The sequence below is a fragment of the Nerophis ophidion genome, linkage group LG06 (assembly GCF_033978795.1).
Source record: "Nerophis ophidion isolate RoL-2023_Sa linkage group LG06, RoL_Noph_v1.0, whole genome shotgun sequence".
Lineage (NCBI taxonomy): Eukaryota > Metazoa > Chordata > Actinopteri > Syngnathiformes > Syngnathidae > Nerophis > Nerophis ophidion.
Window position 1 is genome coordinate 66,112,154 of NC_084616.1, and position 24,472 is coordinate 66,136,625.

General features: G+C 39.4%; 1 protein-coding gene across 1 annotated transcript in view; it reads right to left on the reverse strand.

Annotated features, from left to right (window-relative positions):
• Positions 1–24,472, reverse strand: part of LOC133555134 (ATP-binding cassette sub-family C member 4-like) — a 153,607-nt gene that overhangs the window by 32,835 nt on the left and 96,300 nt on the right. The window contains exons 9-11 of the mRNA XM_061904647.1: positions 10,056–10,157; positions 4,794–4,883; positions 3,128–3,319 (exon numbers count right to left, since the gene is read on the reverse strand). Of these exons, the coding sequence (XP_061760631.1) occupies positions 3,128–3,319; positions 4,794–4,883; positions 10,056–10,157 (384 nt within the window). The remainder of the gene's footprint in view (positions 1–3,127; positions 3,320–4,793; positions 4,884–10,055; positions 10,158–24,472) is intronic.

Sequence of the window (24,472 nt, forward strand, 5' to 3'; positions counted from 1 at the left end):
CAAACACCGGGTCTCGGCTCTGTTATTTTCCGTTTTTGGGACTATTTTTTGGAACCTTGGAGACATCATGCCTTGTCGGTGTGTTGTCGGAGGGTGTAACAACACTAACAGGGAGGGATTCAAGTTGCACCACTGGCCCGAAAATGCGAAAGTGGCAAGAAATCTGCCGGCAGACCCCCATCGAATGTGCCGGAGTGTCTGCACATTTTACCAGCGATGACAGACATGGCACAGAGATGTATGGATAACCTGCAGATGCATTTGCAACGATAAAGTCAACAAAATCACAAAGGTGAGTTTTGTTGATGATGTTGACTTATGTGCTAATCAGACATATTTGGTCTCGGTGTGACTGCCAGCTAATTGATGCTAATATGCTATTTAGGCTAACTGTATGTACATTTGCAACTATATTACGTTTCCTTCCACCCACATTTAATGCGAAAAAAACACTTACCAATCGAAGGATTTAAGTAGCTCCAGTGTCACAAGATGCGAAAGTCCTGATCGTTTGGTCCGCACATTTTACTGGCGATGCTAACGCAGCTATTCAGCCATGCTATGGCTATGAATAGTGTCAATAGGTATTCGCTCAATAGCTTCAGTTTCTTTTTCAATACTTTCATACTCCAACCATCCGTTTCAATACATGCGTAATCTGTTGAATCGCTTAAACTGCAGAAATCCGAGTCTAAATCTGAGCCAATGTCGCTATATCTTGCTGTGGTATTCGCCATGGTTTGTTTACATAGGCAGCACTGTGTGACGTCATAGGAAAATGGACAGTGCCTTGGCAGTGAGCGAAAAAAAAGGCACTTTAAAGCTTTTTTTTTTAGGGATATTCCGGGACCGGTAAAATTTTGAAAAAAAATTCAAAAAAATACAACAAGCCACTGGGAACTGTTTTTTATTGTTTTTAACCCTTTTGAAATTGTGATAATGTTCCCCTTTAAGATCATTTGTATATGCTCTTTTTATTTGCATATGTAGTGTGTGTATTTTACCTATGTTATAAATTATATTTATATTTTAGTCAGTCCTTTGCATGTATTTCTCTTATTTTTGTGTGTTTACTTGTTTGTGGTTTCCAGCCCTTTGTTTTTCAACTGTGGTTGTTTTTAAAGGGCTTTATGAATAAAGTTGGTATGGTATGGTACGGTACAGTCCTGACTGCCTCTGTAAGTATACTTCTGTTTTGATGCAAATACTTGTTACTGATTGAGCATTGAACTATGTGTCTGATAACCTTCATTTTCACTCTGATTAAATAACAAACACGCCCCCCCCCCTCCCCGCCAACAATTGGTGACCCTGACGTGTAATTCAGACCGCGGTCAACTTCAAAGGTAAGCAGTAAATTTTATATGAAAAGTCTGCATTTTGGCTATTCTATATTTTCTGAGAACTTGAGTTGTATCCGTTCTCGTTTTATTCCTAAATTTACCGTAATTTCCGGACTATAAGGCGCACCCGACTATAAGCCGCACCAGCTAAATTTAGGGGAAAATACAGATTGCTACATATATAAGCCGCACCCGACTATAAGCCGCAGGCGTTTTGATGTGTAATTACCGGAGTATACAGGGGTTCCTGCTACCACGGAGGGGATTGTCGGGACAGAGACGACTGTTTGGGAACGCAAAGCGTCCCATTAATTAACAATACATCTTTTAATCATTCGATCAAACTTTCACATCTTTGACATGGCGAACAACATTCGTGCAGAGTACAAATAATACAACGGTGCAAAGTAATGCAAAGTGCTCGCCTGTAACACGGCAGTAAAAGTGCAGTCTTCATGCTGCCGTCTCCAACGTCTCACCGTTCATTCATTGATGTCAAGGGTACATGCAGCAGCTCTATTTCCTTCTTTGACAGCCAGATCGATTGCCTTTAACTTAAAAGCAGCATCATATGCACTTCTCCGTTTGTTTCCCATATTGAGGGTGTTTGCATGAACACTTCCTTCGCGCAAACTGTCGCTGACGCTCTCCTACTCTTTGTTTTGCTCTCGTTACCTGGCGCCAGATGTCTGCCTCGGTCTCGCGCATCCTCGGTAGTGCGCGCCCCTGGTTACCGTAAGCCAGTGATTCCCAAAGTGGGCGGTGGAAAGATCTGGGGGGGCGGTGAGGAAGAAGGGGGCGGTAGGGGGGCGGCAGTCCGAAGTCGAAGTCAGAAGTTCGAACGTTTGTTTGACGATTTGTACACAACACGTGCAGCAGGACGAATCAGTGGACGACGCATCAGGGTCCGGTTACCACACGCCGCTCTGGCCCAGTCAGATCCGACAGCATAGACTACAAAAGCAAAAGCTCAGGTTTGTAATTTCAAGCTTGTAATGTTCAGAATTTTATCTTATTATAAAAACCGCATTCTGGTAGTCAACATCATCTTGAGTTCAAGTCAACATGAAATTGGGGACTCGCCAGAACGCGCCGTGTTGTGTTGAGCTGGTTAGGGTGGTATTTACCATTCTATGTTGCTGAAACAGTTAAAACTGCTAGAAAATAAATTGGTTTACTAAATTGGGTTTTATTTGTGAAATACACATTTGTGTTTAACCTTTCTCTTTTCAAATTGCAGCATACTAAATATCAAGAAAGAGGTGTTTGTTTCCATATGTGTCTGTGGGGGTGGGGGAGGGGGGGTGGGGGGGGGGGGCTAGGAATTCACTGGGGAGCCAAGGGGGCGCCAGCCTGCAAAAGTTTGGGAACCATTGCCGTAAGCCGTGCCGTTGTATAAGCCGCAGGGACCAGAACGAGGGAAAAAAGTAGCGGCTTATAGTCCGTAAATTACGGTAAACATTACTTTTGGTGTTTGATCTGTTACAGAGTCTAAATCCAGTTTTGCAACTTTTGATCGAATTTATTTAATATTAAGAATGCATTAAAAAAAAAAAACATCCCTTGTCATGTGTTACATAATGATTGTGAACGATAGGCAATATTCCAAAAAAGTGCGGTTTCCCCTCAAAGGGCCAAAAATATATGTGCCATTCACACCCAAGACAATTTCAAAATACTTTACTTGTTTCCTCATTGGTGGCTTCACTTGTTTGCTTAGGAACATTCATAAGGACACTGGAATTTGTATCTCCCTTTCAAAGCAACTCACCTTTCAAACTCACCTTCTTTAAAGCGCAGGCCCTTAGGACCCGTTCATATTTATGCGGATCCAGCACTCTTCCAAAAAGGATGTTGCTGCGGATGGAGCCTGGAAACACCCAAGGCTGCTGGGATGCATAATTGAGTTGACCCCTCACTGTCAACATCCCGCTCTCATGAGGTAGCTCACCCAGGATGGCGCTCAACAGGGACGACTGGCGGAAATGGGGTTGGGAGGATAAGGATGGGGTGAAACCAGTGAGTAATCTCCAAAGTAACAATTATTGCATGAATTTAATATATGTATTTACGCTAGGGGTGTAACGGTACACAAAAATTTCGGTTCGGTACGTACCTCGGTTTAGAGGTCACGGTTCGGTTCATTTTCGGTACAGTAAGAAAACAAACAAATATAATTTTTTGGGTTATTTATGTACCAAATTTGTAAACAATGGCTTTATCCTTTTAACATTGGGAACACTATAATAATTCTGCCCATGTTAATCCACATTAAGACATCTTAAGACCCACTTTTATTCTTTGGCTTTTAACACTACGTGAGTTGTGTGGTCCTCTGTCCTCTGTTGTCCTCTGTGTTTTTTATATACTTTGATTTTTATTTTACTGTTTTAATTGATTTTACCCTTTAAAATAGTTTTTAATCATATTTGTTTTTATATTGTTTTTATTGGTTTTATTTTTATTCATTTTTTGTTTTATTCAGTCATTGGTGGAGCATAATATTGTTTTTAACATGGCTGTGCAGCACTTTGGAAACGTTATTGTTGTTTAAATGTGCTATATAAACAAAGTGGATTGGATTGGATTGGATTAAACTGCCTCAATTTGTTGCTTTGATTAAATAAAATTACAAAACTTTTCTTCTACATATAAAAAGTGCAACATTAAACAGTTTCAAGTCAACTCATCATGCTTGATTTATTGCAGCATTTGGGAAGCCTGTAGTTGACTTTTATTATGTAAATGTTATATTTTTATCAACATGTGATAGCAGGCACCCTGCCATTCAAAACTAGGCTGCTACATTACGTATGATTAATGTAACTATAGCTGAAAAATAGTACAATAGCAATAGGAGAGACTATTCATCCCGGAAATCTATGGAGTTCATGTTAGTTCATGTGAAATAACAGACAGAGAGGGCTTTGCTGCCCCCAACACACACGCACACACAGCAAAATGAGCTAATGTAACGCTAAAAGCTAATTAGCCTTCACATCACCTCAAGCCAGAACTGTGAACTGCTGTTTAAGTTACGAAATGTCAACGGGCTCATAGTGATGTTTGTAATAGTTGCTCCTGGAAAGTGTTTTTTATAATTTGGGGAGTGTACGATGTCCGCTGCTAAAGACATGTCTGCTCGACAATGAAGCATTTACAACATGTGTTCTGAATACGTACTGCTGATTGGCTGTTACATCGCCCTGAATACGCACTGCTGATTGGCTTTGTATGTAACCAATCAGATGGTTGTGTGGGCGGGACAATGCTGGGTGCTAACTGCTCAGACAGAGGCAGAAAGCAGAGCAGCTTGTTAAGACTTCAGAATACAAACTCGTTCGATACACCCTCGTACCGAACCGAAACCCCCGTACCGAAACGGTTCAATACAAATACACGTACCGTTACACCCCTAATTTACGCTGTTTAAGATAAGGTTTATCCCACCTTCCCGGCCCCCACGGGGCCAATTACAGCTAGTAGCTGCTGTGACTTCACTGTGAGAGTAATATTCTGTAGAGACGGGGCATCCAGGAACTGAAAGGATCACACATTTGAAAAATTCTAAATACTTTCAAGACAGTCAAGTGGTGGGTTAAACACAGAGGTGGGTAGAGTAGCCAGGAATTGTACTCAAGTAAGAGTACTGTTACTTTACAGATTTATTACTCAAGTAAAAGTAAGGAGTAGTCACCCAAATATTTACTTGAGTAAAAGTAAAAAGTATGTTGTGAAAAAACTACTCAAGTACTGAGTAACTGATGAGTAACCTGTTTGTTAAATGATTACAGCAACAAATAATGCACAAAAACATAAGAATAGATACGAGCAAAATCAGAGCCATGAATATCTCTTAAGCAACTAAAACAATAATATATATTAAATAATAGTACATTAAAATAAAAAAAAATTAAGGCACATTGAGCCACAATAACTGGCATTTAATGGTTGATTGGCTGATTAAAACTTGTATTAGTAGATTGCACAGTACAGTACATATTCTGTACAATTGACCACTAAATGGTAACACCGCAATAAGTATTTCAACGTTAATCAATTACTTAATAAATGACCAAGTCGAGGTGATCTACCTCATGTATACATACACACACATATCATATATATGTACATAAATGTATATATACAGTATATAAATTATATCTATTTATTTTGCCATGTTAAAGGTGTTTTAATGAATATAAATGCATGTTTAACATATAGATTCCTATCTTTCATGAAGACAAGAATATAAGTCGGTGTATTACCTGATTCTGATGACTTGCATTGTAGTTTTGAAAACGTCCAAGTTTTCAAATGGAGGAGAAAAAAAAAGTTCCTCCTTTCCGTCTAATACCAAATGAAACTCGTTGGTTTTTAACATCTTATTTGTCCAGCTTTCATATTCGTTTTTATACACTTTACAAGAAATACATTGGCGGCAAACTCCGTAGCTTGCTAGCTTGTTTGCGCTGGCTTTCGGAGACTCTTATTTTGTTGACGCAGGCGCGATGGAGCGGCACTTTTATTGTGAAGACAGGAACTGTGCGATCAGTCTTTAGGCTTTTGACGGGACGTACGGTTGAAATTAAAAGTGTCTTTTTTCCTTTACACTTTTGATTGATTGATTGAAACTTTTATTATTAGCTCGCATAGTACAGTACATATTCCGTACAATTGACCACTAAATGGTAACACCTCAATAAGTTTGTCAACATGTTTAAGTCGGGTTTTACGTATCACGGTCATGTGACCGCCTGGCTCTGTTTGATTGGTCCAACGTCACCAGTGACTGCATGTGATTGGTGAAACGCAGGCGTGCGTAGATCCTATGTTGAAAAACCAAAACAAACATTAATAGATCGATAAAAAAAGTAGCGAGTAGCGAGCTGAATGTAGATAAATGGAGCGGAGTAAAAGTAGCGTTCCTTCTCTATAAATATACTCAAGTAAAAGTAAACGTATGTTGCATAAAAACTACTCTTAGAAGTACAATTTATCCCAAAAGTTACTCAAGTAGATGTAACGGAGTAAATGTAGCGCGTTACTACCCACCTCTGGTTACACATACTGTAATCTCTTCTGTTTTGTTCTGAGATTCCGACTCTGAATTGGTGCATCTTATCCGTTTTGTGTGCGCTGCTGTAAGAATATGATTGTATGAATGCTCTCAATTCATACACTCTAAACAATTTGTGGTCAGTTGGATTTATGTCTTGCATGGAAATTACAAGTGAGTTTCATAAGTCTTACCACATTTCTGACAAAATCGCTAGAGCTCTGGGCTCATGGTGGCTTGTCCTTAGACCGGCAAGAAGACAATGCGGGCGGAAGCGTCGTAAACAAAGGGAGTGGGCCTAGTGCAGAAACCAAATACGCCACCAATTCCCAGCATATTTCTAACCAACGCCGGATCCATCGTCCACAAAACAGACAAACTGGAACTGCGGTTGGCAACCACTAAAGAACAGAGAAGTACTCTAATAACCGATGCAATAATGAGTGTAATATTGAGTGTAATGTGTGATCTCGTAACTAACTGATATACCTGCGCAGTCTGTATTGTCGAATGAACTGTATGTATGTATGTATGTATGTATGTATGTATGTATGTATATATGTATGTATATACATATATACATACCAACTTCAAACTGGTTCATGTATGTATGTATGTATGTATGTATATATGTATGTATATATGTATGTATGTATGTATGTATGGATGTAAAATGGTGTGTCTTAATGTCCAAGACAAATTTTTCCTCAGAGACAATTATTGTTATTATTTTTATTATAACCACTAATACCTTGTGTACGTCCCAAAAATAAACCCTTAACTAACATACTTATGGCATTAGCACACTGGGCCATCCGTTTTGTGCCTGGGTCTAACGTCCAGCACATTTGGCAAGTCTGAGTGTAATAGTGAAAGATGGGTGACAGCACGGCAAAAATGTCATGCACACAACACCGAGACAAGTTTTACTGTGGTGTAGACGTACAATAATGTGATCTCTCCTCGCAAGTTGAAAACTGATACATTTCATAATACAAATAAACAATACGAAGAAAGACCTGAAATATTTCTAAAGTCACGGCTCATCCGAGACTACATTCATGTTTTATTTACAAAACCCAAAACCAGTGAAGTTGGCACATTGTGTAAAGCGTAAATAAAAACAGAGCACAATTATTTGTAAATCCTTTTCAACTTATATTCAATTGAATACACTGCAAAGAAAGGATATTTAATGTTCGAACTGAGAAACTTAGCTGTTGTAACGTGCAGAATGTGGCTTGGCATTGTCTCGCTGAAATAAGCAGGAACATCAATTAAGAAGACGTTTGGATGGCAACATAGATAGATAGATAGATAGATAGATAGATAGATAGATAGATAGATAGATAGATAGATAGATAGATAGATAGATAGATAGATAGATAGATAGATAGATAGATAGATAGATAGATAGATAGATAGATAGATAGATAGATAGATAGATAGATAGATAGATAGATAGATAGATAGATAGATAGATAGATAGATAGATAGATAGATAGATAGATAGATAGATAGATAGATAGATAGATAGATAGATAGATGGATGGATAGATAGATAGATAGATAGATAGATAGATAGATAGATAGATAGATAGTACTTTATTGATTCCTTCAGGTGAGTTCCTTCAGGAAAATTAAAATTCCAGCAGCAGTGTACAGAGTTGAGATCAATTTAAAAAAGAGTAAAAAGTAAATAATGGGGGTTTAAAAGGAAACAAAATAGAGAAATATTACAAAAAGAATAAAAACAATGGGAATAACAATATAACAGTAAAATAAGAATATAACAAGACAAAGTAGGCAGTAGTGACCATGTTATGAAAAACGTATTGCACTGTTAATGTTTTGAATCCCCTGTCATCCTTGTACCCCCCGCCCCCCGTCCCAGAGAGGAGTTGTACAGTCTAATGGCGTGTGGGACAAAGGAGTTCTTGAGTCTATTAGTCATATGTTGCTACTAAACCTGCATGTACCTTTCAGCATTAATGTTGCCTTCACAGATGTGTGAGTTACTCATGCCTTGAGCACTAATACACCGCCATACCATCACAGATGCCGCCTTTAGAACTTTGCGCCTATACCAGTCCGGATGCTTCTTTTCCTCTTTGTTCCAGAGGACACGACGTCCACAGTTTCCAAAAACAATTTGAAATGTGGACTTGTCCAACCAGAGAACACTTTTCCACTTCGCATCAGTCCATCTTAGATGAGCTCGGACCCAGCGAAGCCGGAAGCGTTTCTGGGTGTTGTTGATAAATGGCTTTCGCTTCGCAGAGTAGCGTTTTAACTTTCACTTACAGATGTAGCGACGAACTGTAGTTAGTTTTATGAAGAGTTCCTGAGCCCAAGTGGTGATATCCATTACACACTGTTGTCGGTTTTTGATGCAGTGCGGCCTGAGGGATCGAAAGTCACGGGCATTCAATGTTGTTTTTAAGCCTTGCCGCTTATGTGCAGTGATTTCTCCAGATTCTCTGAACCTTTTGATGATATCACGAACCGTAGATGGTGAAATCCCTAAATTCCTTGCAATAGCTCGTTGAGAAATGTTGTTCCTAAACTGTTCGACAATTTGCTCACGTATTTCTTCACAAAGTGGTGTCCCTTGCCCCATTCTTCTGAGCATTTCATGGAAGTAATCAGCCAACTAGACTGTTCACCTGTGGGATGTTCCAAATAAGTGTTTGATGAGCATTCCTCAACATTATCAGTCTTTTTTTGCCACTTGTGCCAGCTTTTTTGAAACATGTTGCAGGTATGAAATTTCAATTGCAAAAAATAACAAAGTTTACCAGTTCAAATATTAAGTATCTTGTCTTTGTAGTGTATTCAATTGAATATAGGTTGAAAATAATTTGTAAGGGCTTCACGGTGGCAGAGGGGTTAGTGCGTCTGCCTCACAATACGAAGGTCCTGCAGTCCTGGGTTCAATTCCAGGCTGAGGATCTTTCTGTGTGGAGTTTGCATGTTCTCCCCGTGAATGCATGGGTTCCCTCCGGGTACTCCGGCTTCCTCCCACTTCCAAAGACATGCACCTGGGGATAGGTTGATTGGCAACACTAAATTGGCCCTAGTGTGTGAATGTGAGTGTGAATGTTGTCTGTCTATCTGTATTGGCCCTGCGATGAGGTGGCGACTTGTCCAGGGTGTACCCCGCCTTCCGCCCGATTGTCGCTGAGATAGGCGCCAGCGCCCCCCGCGACCCCGAAAGGGAATAAGCGGTAGAAAATGGATGGAAATGAATAATTTGTAAATCGTTGTATTCCGTTTTTATTTACAATTTATACACAACGTGCCAACTACACTGGTTTTGGGTTTTGTAATTAATCGCTCTTCTTGCAAGTAATGATAGCCACTTTGTACGGCAGAAATATCCGAATGAGTTTATTAAATCATACTAAAAAATAATCCACAAAGTCAGGGAAAATGTAGCATAACATCAGAATTGAAGTATGTGGAAGTAAATGCGTTGTAAGACGGAAGATCTACGTGAATGCAGACAGGAGTAAGTAAGAATAGTTTAGTGTGATGACAACCTTATTTGATCAAGGCTTAACGCTGAGTATTTATCCCACGGTCAGAATTATGGTTGAATGTTGAATTGTGCAATGTCAGAATTAAACACTGAATAGAGGTGGATTATTTACCTTATCCCAGTAGCAGTTCACCATCTTCATCTCAATACAGTTTGGGTTCTTATTTTCCAGTGTCAACTTCCTTGTACTCATTTCATTCAGCATCAGGAAATTCTGGAAAGATTTACAAACATATTTATTTAAGTGCAGCCCTTTATGTTACAGCTCTCATTAAAGGGGACCTATGATGATTTGTATCTACATTTAAAGTACCAGTAGAGTGGAAAAACAAGTTGACTTTATATGCTTATTTGTATTTCCTTGTATCCATTGAACCAGGGGTCACCAACGCGGCGCCCGCGGGCACCAGGTCGCCCGTAAGGACCAGATGAGTCGCCCGCTGGCCTGTTCTAAAAATAGCTCCAATAGCAGCACTTATCAGTAAACTGCCTCTGTTTTTCAAATTTTATTTATTTACTAGCAAGCTGGTCTGGCTTTGCTCAACATTTTTGATTCTAAAAGAGACAAAACTTGAACAGAATTCAAAAATCCCCAAAAATATTTTAAAGACTTGGTCTTCTCTTGTTTAAATTAATTCATTTATTTTTTTTACTTTGCTTCTTATAACTTTCAGATAGACAATTTTAGAGAAAAAATACAACCTTAAAAATTTTGGGGGGATTTTTAAACACATATGCCTTAAAAATTCCTTCCTCTTCTTTCCTGACAATTTAAATCAATGTTCAAGTGTTTTCATTTTTTTTTGTAAAGAATAATAAATACATTTTAATTTGATTCTTCAATTTAGCCTCTGTTTTTTTTGACAAAGAATATTCGTGAAATATTTCTTCAAATTTATGATTAAAATTGAAAAAAAAAAAATTCTGGCACATCTAGAAAATCTGTAGAATCAAATATAAATCTCATTTCAAAGTCTTTTGAATTTCTTTTAAAATTTTTGTTCTGGAAAATCTAGAAGAAATAATGATTTGTCTTTGTTAGAAATATAGCTTGGTCCAATTTGTTATATATTCTAACAGAGTGCAAATTGGATTTTAACCTATTTAAAACATGTCATCAAAATTCTAAAATTAATCTTAATCATGAAAAATTTATAATGATGTTCCATAAATTATTTTTTTCAAAAAGATTCGAATTAGCTAGTTTTTCTCTTCATTATTTTCGGTTGAATTTTGAATTTTAAAGAGTCAAAATTGTTGATAAACTGTTTCAAAATGTTATTTTCATTTTTTTTCTGTTTTCTCCTCTTTCAAACCGTTCAATTAAGTGTTTTTTTTTCATCATTTATTCTCTACAAAAAATCTTCTGTAAAAGGAAAAAAAATGTACGACGGAATGACAGACATAAATACCCACTTTTTTTTATAAGTATAGATTCATTGATTAAAGGTAAATTGAGCAAATTGTCTATTTCTGGCAATTTATGTAAGTGTGTATCAAACTGGTAGCCCTTCGCATTAATCAGTCCCCAAGAAGTAGCTCTTGGTTTCAAAAAGGTTGGTGACCCCTGCATTAAACCATATCCAATTGTATTAACAATTCGAAAAGTATGCGAAAACACTGTTTAAGCATACAAAAATGCCACCAATTCAGTCAGACATCTTGAATATCGCGCTCTGAATATCTTCAGCTATTTTCGGAAATTGACATCACATAAGTACATAAGCACTCTGGCAATGTTATCTGATCAGTCATAGTGGATATATGCAATTGGAAAGATATGTGGTGTTTATCATTCACAATCCTTATGTAAGACAAGAACCCATATGCTTGGATTTTTTTATGCATTCAAAAACGTAAATAAATAGTCAAAATTGTATTCACCATTGATTGATGGATACATTTATTAGTAGATTGCACAGTACAGTACATATTCCGTACAATTGACCACTAAATGGTAACACCTGAATAGGTTTTTCAACTTGTTTAAGTCAGGGTCCACGTTAATCAATTCATGGTATCAAGGGGACCTCTGTTGCACTCAATATACTTTCTCTAAAAACATCCAGAAACTGCCAACAATATTCCATTTACATCCCATGACCTGAAAAATAACCAAATATGAGAGAACATTTTTAATTATAAACCCCAATGCAGATGGGACATTGATAGCAGTGAGCTAATGCTAGCTTATGCTGCTATTGTTGACACAATGAGCAGACGTTTGCTTCTGCTTCGTCTCAAATTTGCTAAAAGTACATTCTAGATTATGATTCATGCAGCTCTCACCTGCTAGTAGACAAATGTGGCCATGGTCTGACAGACTGGTCGACTTTGACAACCCCCGAGATGGCGAAATAAATCCCACAACATGCTTCTTGCAGGAACCTTTTTTGTAACTATTCATGAGGATTGCGATTTAATCTTTATCTAAACAGAATTATGTGAAAGTCACATCGGTCTGCATTCCAGCGAGAGTGGAAATATTACATACAGTAAGAGTTTGTTTTGTTCTGGTTTGTTATTGTTAGTTTGTATGTTTAGTAGGGAAGTGGGGAAAAAATCGATTCGAATTGGAATCGCGATTCTCACGTTGTGCGATTCGGAATCGATTCTCGTTTTTTAAAAATCGATTTTAATTTTCTTTTTAACAATCCGACAAAACAATACACATCAATACCATAACAATCCAATCCAATTCCAAAAGCAAACCTTACCCAGCAACATTAAGAACTGCAATAAACAGAGCAATTGAGAGAAGACACAAACACGACACAGAACGAACCAAAAGTAGTGAAACAAAAATGAATTTTATCAACAACAGTATCAATATTAGTTATAATTTCAACATAGCAGTGATTAAAAATCCCAAATTGATATTATCATTAGACATTTATAAAAAAAAAAATAAGAACAATAGTGTCACAGTGGCTTACACTTGCATCGCATCTCATAAGCTTGACAACACACTGTGTCCAATATTTTCACAAAGATAAAATAAGTCATATTTTTGCTTCGTTTAATAGTTAAAACAAATTTACATTATTGAAATCAGTTGATAAAACATTGTCCTCTACAATTATAAAAGCTTTTTACAAAAATCTACTACTCTGCTAGCATGTCAGCAGACTGGAGTAGATCCTGCTGAAATCCTATATATTGAATGAATAGAAAATCCTTTTAAATCGGGAAAAAAATCGTTTTTGAATCGAGAATCGTGTTGAATTGAAAAAAAAAATATCGATTTTGAATCGAATCGTGACCCCAAGAATCGATATTGAATCGAATCTTGTGACACCCAAAGATTCGCAGCCCTAACTTTTAGCACCAACAATGCTGCGGATGCTGGCGTTACAATGGAATTGCATCCATCACTCGGCTTCTAAAACTTATTGCTCATCCTCTCTGTGATTGGGCTCAAATATATAAGGAAACCAATATTTCCAAAAGTAATAGTTGTTGGCTCTCACAAATTTTGCATGATTAGCATTAATGTTGACAGAAAAGGGATCTTTGGTTCCCAGCGTGACGTCGAGGTCCTGTGATTGACTTTCTTATTATCTCTCAAAATGGCTCAGGAATCTCTGTGATTGATACTATTCTGATCGTATCTATTTACTCGCAAACTTTGGAAGTCATTTGATGTCATACATCGGACATATATGACAATAGCTTCAATATAGAGGCACATTGTTTTTCCACTCTACTGGTAATTTAACACACTTCCTTGTGGTCTAGATAATAGGTATTGGATAGGATATGGCATAAATTTAGCGTACATTTTGCTCCACAGTCAAAAGTTGGATCCCCCTTCTGATTATGTCTGTAAAAGGCTCTTTTTAAATACAAATTAACCCCTTTACACAAATCCCCCTTGAGCTTGCTGACCTTGCTTCTCTTCCTTGTTCTTCTTCAACATGTCCAAGTAGTAATTTTGGAATTGTGCTGTCTTTTGGTAGCAGTTTAGCGGATAATCCAACTTCAAACTGGTTCATGTTGACAAAACAGTAAAATGTTGTGGAAAAATACATAAAATAAAATATAAATATCCATCCATCCATCCATTTTCTACCGCTTATTCCCTTTCGGGGTCGCGGGGGGTGCTGGCGCCTATATCAGCTACAATCGGGCGGAAGGCGGGGTACACCCTGGACAAGTCGCCACCTCATCGCAGGGCCAACACAGATAGACAGACAACATTCACACTCACATTCACACACTAGGGCCAATTTTAGTGTTGCCAATCAACCTATCCCCAGGTGCATGTCTTTGGAAGTGGGAGGAAGCCGGAGTACCCGGAGGGAACCCACGCATTCACGGGGAGAACATGCAAACTCCACACAGAAAGATCCCGAGCCTGGATTTGAACCCAGGACTGCAGGACCTTCGTATTGTGAGGCAGACGCACTAACCCCTCTGCCACCGTGAAGCCCCAAAATATAAATAAAAACATAAAATAAAGTATTTTTCTTTTGTTGATTTGAAAAAAGCAAATCTCTCCACTTCCGTCTGGTACTTAAATTTTTAGGAAAGTTAAACAAAGCTAACTTCCCCTCACCCCCAAACTTTTTCTTGGAGCCATTGATCAGCATACCAGCCCTGAAGTAACGCACAGCTTGAAGCAGAGAGGAGCAGACTGCCCAAGAACCATACAAGTACCATAATTTTCAGACTATAAGCTAATACTTTTTTCTCCCTTCGAACCCTGCACTTTATAAAATCTATACAATTTATGGATTTTTTCCAGGTTTACTAGTTTATTGTTCCATTTTTGTATCACCCTGTTGTTTAACGTCTTTATTTCCTGTTTAGTCTGTCACCATGGTAGCTCATTAGTTCACCTGCCACTTGTTATCTACGCACACCTGTTTTCTTCTAACCACCTCCCTTATTTAAACTCGCCCCTTTTCGTTATTCATTCTCGGATCCTAATTTGCCTTCGTGCTACAGTGACGACTCTCATTTTTCTATCGTATGTATTTTCTCGCAAGCTCTCCCGCTACGCCACTTGTTTATTCCAGTTTTCATACTGATGATTTGTTTTCTCGTTTGTGCCCTCGAGCCAAGTTTTAGTTTCCTAGTGTTATCCTAGCTTTCACGCTAGCGTCTTTTGTTTGCCTTCTCTTTACAACAGTGTTTTTGTTCCTAGCCTTTTTATTATTTGATAAATCCATTTATATCATACTTTTGCTGTGTTCTACTTCGACGCAGGGTTTCACGGTGGCAGAGGGGTTAGTGCGTCTGCCTCACAATACGAAGGTCCTGCAGTCCTGGGTTCAAATCCAGGCTCGGGATCTTTCTGTGTGGAGTTTGCATGTTCTCCCCGTGAATGCGTGGGTTCCCTCCGGGTACTCCGGCTTCCTCCCACTTCCAAAGACATGCACCTGGGGATAGGTTGATTGGCAACACTAAATTGGCCCTAGTGTGTGAATGCTGTCTGTCTATCTGTGTTGGCCCTGCGATGAGGTGGCGACTTGTCCAGGGCGTACCCCGCCTTCCGCCCGATTGTAGCTGAGATAGGCGCCAGCGCCCCCCGCGACCCCAAAAGGGAATAAGTGGTAGAAAATGGATGGATACTTCGACGCATCCTTGGAAGAACCACACCGGCATTACAATGCCGAAGAAGAGTCCTCACATTTACAAGCTTATTAAATTTAGGCTGGGGACATCTCTGCGCTGCTGATCCGCCTCCGCTTGGGATGGTTTCCTGCTGGCTCCGCTGTGAACGGGACTCTGCGCTGCTGATCCGCCTCCGCTTGGGATGGTTTCCTGCTGGCTCCGCTGTGAACGGGACTCTCGCTGCTGTGTTGAATCCGCTTTGGACTGGACTCTCGCGACTGTGTTGGATCCATTGTGGATTGAACTTTCACAGTATCATGTTAGACCCGCTCGACATCCATTGCTTTCCTCCTCTCCAAGGTTCTTGTAGTCATCATTGTCACCGACGTCCCACTGGGTCATTATTGTCACCGATGTCCCACTGGGTGTGAGTTTTCCTTGCCCTTATGTGGGCCTACCGAGGATGTCGTAGTGGTTTGTGCAGCCCTTTGAGACAATAGTGATTTAGGGCTATATAAGTAAACATTGATTGATTGATTGATTGATCACATCAGATTAATTAAATTGCAGAACGGGCCACAGTGAACCGATTAAATTGTTCACATTAAATGAAACACACTTGCACTATCATTCAGTCTGCCATTTAACAAATTAAGGACTCACTCTCATCATGGAGGAGACATAACAAAATGCACACGGTGCAGTCCCAAAGCTGAAGATGATCAACATGAACATTAAAAAAGGAAAAGGCCGTCACACAAAACAGGAATTCACCACCACTAAGGGCCCCAAAAGGCCGGACTGCTGACAATTTCAGTGATTTCAGGAGGAGGAGGAGAAGGACGAAGGCCGGCCTCAATGACCTCTACAGGAGCTACTGTACTTCCAGGCACTGCCCTTTAGTAAAATAGTGAATGGACATAAATGCCTGTGGTAATATTTAATGTGTCACACGTGCGCCATATAGGCTTGTGCAGCCAATTTATGTAAAAAATTAGGGGGTTCAGCTTACACTTAGGTGCACGCTATAGGCCTAAAATGACGGTACGTCCAAAACACATTGAAGTGATTGGGATCCCACTGTTAAGCAAAAGAATGTAAAACAGCTTTCAGAGGGATCAAAAACTGCTTGAGGGCTGAGTGGGCTCGCTGATGACACACGCCACCGCCTTCTAAAAGGCACACACACGTACACACTGAAATTTATCTTAACTGCAATATGCCAGATATTTAGTTTCTTTTTTTAAGATTTGTATTTTTTTTATTTTCCGAGTAATTAATAACATTTATTAAAGACTAATTCCATTCATAATATAAATACATTTTTGGTAAAGTAAAGAGAAATTACAATAAAATACTTTTTATGAGTAATTTTCAGAACACAGCCTGTCACACAGCATCATAAGCAGTTGACAGGTTGGTGTTCCTGGCTAAAATGTATGTATGTATGTATGTATGTATGTATGTATGTATGTACAATAATAATGTTTATCTATAAAAACACTATTGTTAAAGGTCAATTGTTTTCATGTTGCTGCTGATGTTTAAACAGGTCCTCTTAAACTAGGGCACTTTATTTCACATTTTGTTCTATTGTGTTTTTGTCAGTTGGAGAATTGAGAATAGTGAAATGTATTTTAAAGAAGACTGGTGTTAGAATAATTGTTTCTAAGTTATCACAAAAACTTTATGTTGAAATGAGTTCCCAGCAAGAAGACCAAAAGCTCTCTTTGAACCTACCAAGAAGAAGGCTTGTAAAACTCCACTATGTAGGGCGGAAGCAACATGAAGGTGTTCCTGTTTCTTTCATGTATTGTAATCAACAGAAAGATATTGTCTAACCCAAGAACTACAAAAGCGAAGAGAAAGCAGGACCAGACTCCCCTCCAGGCGACCTCTTTTTGAACTGTTTTTACGAACCTCTTTTTGAACTCTTTAACAAACCTCTTTTTGAACTTTTTTACGGCCTTTTCTGTGAAATTGTTTACGACCCCGTCCCTTTGGAAGCAGCTGTTGACATGTGGTCAGAGAAAGTCCAAATAAAGGAGGAGGCATACAATCTTTCACCAAAGCGTGCTGAGACACTGTACTGTGTCCGGGCGTCTCTCCTGAAATTGAGCCGAATTGAATTCTGTCTCTGTTTAATTATTTGCTTCTTGTCTTGTTTAATTGATGTCATCGATGTTTGACCCTGACAACTGGAGATTATATTTGACTTTTCTTATAATATGTCTAAGGCTCTTTCTTTTTTGTTATATCAAAACACCTCTTAGGTTGGGATCCTTTTTATACAAAACCTACTTTTCTTACTTGTTTTTGTGTATTAGGGCTCCCCATCAGTCCCCAGAATTGAAAAACAAGGCATGGCGGTGGAGTTATTTAGTTACGTCAACGAATATTTCCAGTTGCAGGTTAGTTTATGGGCCAAATTATATATGGAAATGAGTTTTGATCCATACGGCCCAGGCCTGCACTCGTGTTAGCGACCGTTCTAGCACAGTTTAGTGATGTTATGTGTGTTCAATTGAGCGTTACAGTGGCCTTATGATGGCATTGTAATTTGTTTGAGTGATTATAATTAAATTGTAATGTTTAAAGGGGAACATTATCACCGAACCTATGCAAGCGTCAATATATTCCTTGATGTTGCAGAAAAAAGACCATGTATTTTTTTAACCGATTTCCGAACTCTAAATGGGTGAATTTTGGCAAATTAAACGCCTTTCTGTTTATCGGTCTTTTAGCGATGACATCAGAACGTGACGTCACCGAGGTAACACACCCACCATTTTCATTTTCACATTACAAACACCGGGTCTCAGCTCTGTTATTTTCGACTATTTTCTGGAACCTTGGAGACATCATGCCTCGTCGGTGTGTTGTCGGAGGGTGTAACAACACTAACAGGGAGGGATTCAAGTTGCACCACTGGCAAGAAATCTGCCGCCAGACCCCCATTGATTTTGCCAGAGTGTCTCCACATTTTACCGGCGATGCTAAGACAGACAAGGCACAGAGATGTATGGATAACCTGCAGATGCATTTGCAATGATTAAGTCAACAAAATCCCAAAGGTGAGTTTTGTTGATGTTGTTGACTTATGTGCCAATCAGACATATTTGGTCAAGGCATGACTGCCAGCTAACCGATGCTAACATGCTATGCTAATCGATGCTAACATGCAATTTACGCTAGCTGTATGTACATTTGAAACTAGATACCCACATTTAATGCGAAACAAACACTTACCAATCGACGGATTTAAGTTGCTCCAGTGTCACAAGATGCGAAAGTCCTGATCGTTTGGTGCGCACATTTTACCGGCGATGCTAATAAGCAGAGGTGGGACCAAGTCATTGTTTTGCAAGTCACAAGTAAGTCTCAAGTCTTTGCCCTCAAGTCTCGAGTCAAGTCTCGAGTCAAGACAGGCAAGTCCCGAATCAAGTCCAAAGTCTGGACTGGAAAGTCTCAAGTCAAGTCCCAAGTCCTGCATTTTGAGTTTCGAGTCATTTCAAGTCATTTTAACCCCAGACTAACATATTTACACAGATTGTGTATGCTTTTAAAACGCTGTATGCATTTATTAAAAAACAAGTGCATTTGAAACTGCAGGAAAAAAAAATTGTGCTGACATTGCACTTCATAATAGCACTATTAACCAGTCATTTTAAACATTTAACTCATTCCTTTACAGAATAAACACATTTAAAAAAAAACAAGTGCAACTGTACTTATTTGCAAACGTGTTAACATTGTATTTCCATGGCATTTTGCATTGTAACTACTTCCACAGCAGTTTCCATCCTGTTCTTACCTTATCTCATTGATCTCCTCTCATACTGTATGTGTGTTTATGTGTGCGTACTACGGGTGTAACGGTACGTGTATTTGTATTGAACCGTTTCGGTACGGGGGCTCGGTTCGGTTCGGAGGTGTACCGAACGAGTTCCACACGGACATATTAAGTAGCGCACAGCACGTTGTGTAAACAATGCACTCCGAGGCACCATGAATTGAATAACGTGGACCCCGACTTATAAACAAGTTGAAAATCTTATTCGGGTGTTACCATTTAGTGGTCAATTGTACGGAATATGTACTGTACTGTGCAATCTACTAATAAAAGTATCAATCAATCAAAAAAAACAACAACACAAGGCATGCTAGCAGCGACCGCGGGCTATGATAGACTGACCACACCTCCTCTTTTCACCGGACATGTCTGCTTTTGCGGGGCTGTCCAGGTGGAGTTTCTTAAATGCCTCAAATGTCCGGCATTTTAAGTTAGGGTTGCGTGTATTTTCAATGTACGTTCAAGGTTAAGAAGGGGTTAAAAAAAATAAATGTGTGCGCAGGCAACATTCATGAGGGAGGGGGAGAGAGAGAGAGGGAGAGAGTTATGATAAATGCGCATGCGTCGCCAGGCTCTGCTTTTTACCCATAGATTTTAGATCCATCCATCCATCCATTTTCTACCGCTTATTCCCTTTTGGGGTCGCGGGGGGCGCTGGCGCCTATCTCAGCTAAAATCGGGCGGAAGGCGGGGTACACCCTGGACAAGTCGCCACCTCATCGCAGGGCCAACACAGATAGACAGACAACACAGATAGACAGACAACATTCACACTCACATTCACACACTAGGGCCAATTTAGTGTTGCCAATCAACCTATCCCCAGGTGCATGTTTTTGGAAATGGGAGGAAGCCGGAGTACCCGGAGGGAACCCACGCATTCACGGGGAGAACATGCAAACTCCACACAGAAAGATCCCGAGCCTGAATTTGAACCCAGGACTGCAGGACCTTCGTATTGTGAGGCAGACGCACTAACCCCTCTGCCACCGTGAAGCTTATATAGCAGATGTGTCAAAAGTGTGCCCCGGAGGCCATTTGCGGCCCACAGCTAATGTTTTAAAGGCCCACAACACAATCTAAAAATACTATTAAAATAAACAAAAACAAATAAAAGTGAAATACCAAAGCTTAAAGGCTAAATGTAATTTAGAAAAAGTTGCAACGTTGACGAATAAAACAAAGCTGTTTTTTTTTCTTTTTTCTTTTGCTCAAAACATAATACTGAATCAAAATCAATATTATTATGAATTATTGACCTATTCAAATATTCCACTAAGAAAAATATTTTTGGTGGAAGATTTAGCAAATTTGTTAAATAAATACCCCAAAAATGTATATTTTGTTGTTTCCTTACTGTACCGAAAATGAACCGAACCGTGACCTCTGAACCGAGGTACGTACCGAACCGAAATTTTTGTGTACCGTTACACCCCTAGTGCGTACACGTGAAAAACATAACAAACACATTAACATAACAATGAACATAGTCGTACTTTTTAGATGTCAGGGCCCTATGCAATATGTACACATATTCTTAATATAGTATACATTTTAACTGACCTTTATTTGACTATGTCTGTCTTTTTGTAGGTGGCTAAAAAACGCGGTGCTGCTGACCGCCGTCTAACGTTGCGTAGCTGTGTGTGATACATTCACCAACGTAACGTTATGTGTAGGTACCTCATGTAACCCTGCTTAAAAAAAATCACTTGACAAAAAGTATGAATAAAGTAGTGAACTGCAGTGGACGCAACAGATTGCCGTGTTTGCAATGATGTTATAACCATAGACATCTTATAAGTAGACGCAACATTGGCTGCTATTACACAAGCAATTTGGCCACCATCTTAAAGAGGTGACGAGGTGCCGGCGAGCGGCCTAAACTGACAGTTGAGAGGTAGAAAACAAAGATGTCGGGCTGGTATTCAGCGTTTTCCTGCTCAAATGAGCGGACTGTTGAAAATAGGAATCTGGGATTACTTTTGATGAGTAAGATTTAACAATAACGTACTATTGGTTGTATTTTGTGAAAAGAATATCCCCACAGAGTTGAGAAGGAGCAACGATCTTCAATATTTGTATGTGAAAATCACAAAGAAATCTTCTGGGGGAGGATGACGCCTCCTCCAGGTATTTGGTTTACAAACTTTCAGCCCCACCTAAAACAAAATTCACCAGCTGCCACTGATTATGATGCATTCTCATTTTAGGCAAAACATAAGACAATACTCTCTTAACAGTATAATTGTAACCAGGAATAAGTCTTCAAGTAACAATATTCAAATACTAACATTGTTGGGTAAAACAGACTTTGGTTTTATTCTGAATCCAGTGAAACAGATTGGTGGTTTTAGTTCATATAAAGACTTTCAGGTGTTTATATATGTTTAAGTATTTGACAGACACATTTATCCAAAGCAACATACATAAAAATACATATAAAACAATCACTGTAAACATTATTATTTAAGGGAAGAATGTAAAAGAAAATATCAATACAAAGTGTCAAGACAGAATAAACTCTGCTGTTGCAGCAACAGAGATACAGTCTATAGGTTCCTCAGATATAATGATCTAATGTATTCATATTGTGTTTATGTAGGATATACACATGTATATATAACCTAATCATATTGTTTCTTCAACTTAAAAATAGCTGACCGTGTTTTCCCCTTCTCTGGGATTATTATTCCCAGTTTTGATCTCGGACGTCTGGTCACTTATAGCATATAAGAATATTCTATTACTGTTAAGCAAACTATGAACACGCCAAAACATGTGTCATTTACCATAGCTACACGAATGACAAAAAAAGTGCGTGAAAATGAGTGGTATTCAGTGAGGTAAGATGAATAAAATGCGCCAACAGTTCATTGCTCCTGCCAAATGAATTGCACTGAGTGGAGCGGATCACCACTCCAAGATGGCAGCCCCGCATCTCGTCTGCGCGAGTATGCAATAGTGGTCGATGCTGCGTCTACTTATAAGATGTCTATGGTTCTAACGTTAGCAGTGAGTTTACAGCCTCACTGATTTAACTAAACAGCAAATAAAAGTTACGTTACCCAGCCAATAAACGTTAGCTTACATTCAAAACTTACCCTTCTTTTTGCAAATGTCAAACGAAGTTGGAAGTTGTAGCGTCTCCGTCTATAATCTTGGAACCGCATGCTTTGCATACTGGAATTCGTTTTTTGTTGACCCACTCGTAGTTTTAATCCCCGAACGAAACTATTTTTGGCATAATTTTTCCTCACCGGCGGGTTGTTTGAGAGCTTCTTCTTCGTTGGTTGTCCTGCAATTTGATTGGTTGAATGCTGTGTGACGAAAATAACGTAGATGTAATTTGATTGGCTGTTGTTCTGACAGGTGGCGCACACGCTGTCATCGCACACACGCTGACACACTTGCGTACACAATGGAAGATACGGAGCGCCCCTGAATAACTTTTTAATCGTTGGGTTTGGGGGAAAGTAGCAAGTCATGTCAAGTCAAAAGGCTCAAGTCCAAGTAAAGTCACAAGTCATTGATGTTAAAGTCTAAGTCGAGTTGCAAGTCTTTTTACATTTTGTCAAGTCGAGTCTAAAGTCATCAAATTCATGACTCGGGTCTGACTCGAGTCCAAGTCATGTGACTCGAGTCCACACCTCTGCTAATAAGGCAACCATGCTATGGGCCACTTCATTAGGTACACCCATGCTATGGCCGAATAGCGTCAATAGCTATTCGCTCAATAGCTTCAATATCTTCTTCAATTTCCTTTTCGCTATCTGCCTCCATACTCCGACCATCTGTTTCAATACATGCGTAATCTGTTGAATCACTTAAGCCGCTGAAATCCCAGTCTGAATCCGAGCTAATGTCGCTATATCTTGCTGGGGTAACCGCCATGTTGTTTGTATTGGCAGCCCTGTATGACGTCACAGGGAAATGGACCGTCGCATCGCAAATAGCGAAAATCAAGAACTTTAAAGCTTTTTTTTAGGGATATTCCGGGAGGTGTAAAATTTTGAAAAAAACTTCGAAAAATAAAACAAGCCACTGGGAACTGATTTTTGTTGTTTTTAACCCTTTTGAAATTGTGATAATGTTCCCCCTTAAGACATTTAATATTGCTACTGTAACAAACAGTTCAGGGTGTCCCAAGTTTACAGAGAGTGAGGAGGAGTTTTGTATCTTACTCAAACCAGGCTAATTTAAGTTTGCAAGAAAATCTGTCTATCACAGTCAGATTTATTTTTTTCCTCGCCAGATTTAACATTTCTGGTAGAATTAAAAAATAACCATCAAATATCGTTAAAATATGAATGCCTTAGGTTTACGTCACGCTGGACCTCCACTGTTTACTACTCTATTGTAACAGTTACTAAATAGAAATATGGTTAAAGACATTAACTCTTAACCCCAAGAACTGTGACAGCCAACAAAATGTGTACCAAGTTTAAAAAATAAAATGAACTATAAAAAGAGGAAAACGAGAAGGAAATTACTTTTGAAACGTTCAGTGGGTTACAATCGAAGACAGTTGCTATAGCAACTCTCTACCAGTAGCCGCTCAGTATCTTCCATATAGTTCCCTTTATTCTGCCTGGCTGGAGCAGCCTTGCCTCCAGCTGCAGCACCGGACCAAGGGTTATCCCAGTCATCTTGAGCATATTGATCGTAAGAGGGTTCTTGCGGTTCTCCATGCCCGTAGTCATAATACCAAGAAGTCCTGCTGCAATCGATACAAGACCAGCGGCAGTCATCGACCAGCGTTCATTGCGGCTCTTGGACGATCAGCGTTGTTTATGTCTTTGTTTTGCGAAAACGAGCTGTTGCGCAGCCGTCGGAACCTGTGTGGTGGGACTCTAGCCTTCAAGCGGGGAGTTTGCGGCCACAGCGGCACAGCGTTTTTCATGTCAGAGACCGAGCGCGCTTGCAGTCGTTTATGTCATCCCCTCTTTTCCAGACAGAAGATCCCGGAAAATCCCCAACCAAGATTCTCTTATCTTACTGATAGTGCTAGCAGTCAGCCAAAATGTCTGTCAACGTCAACCGCAGCGTGTTGGACCAGTTCTATCGCTACAAAATGCCCCGTCTGATTGCCAAGGTGGAAGGCAAAGGGAATGGAA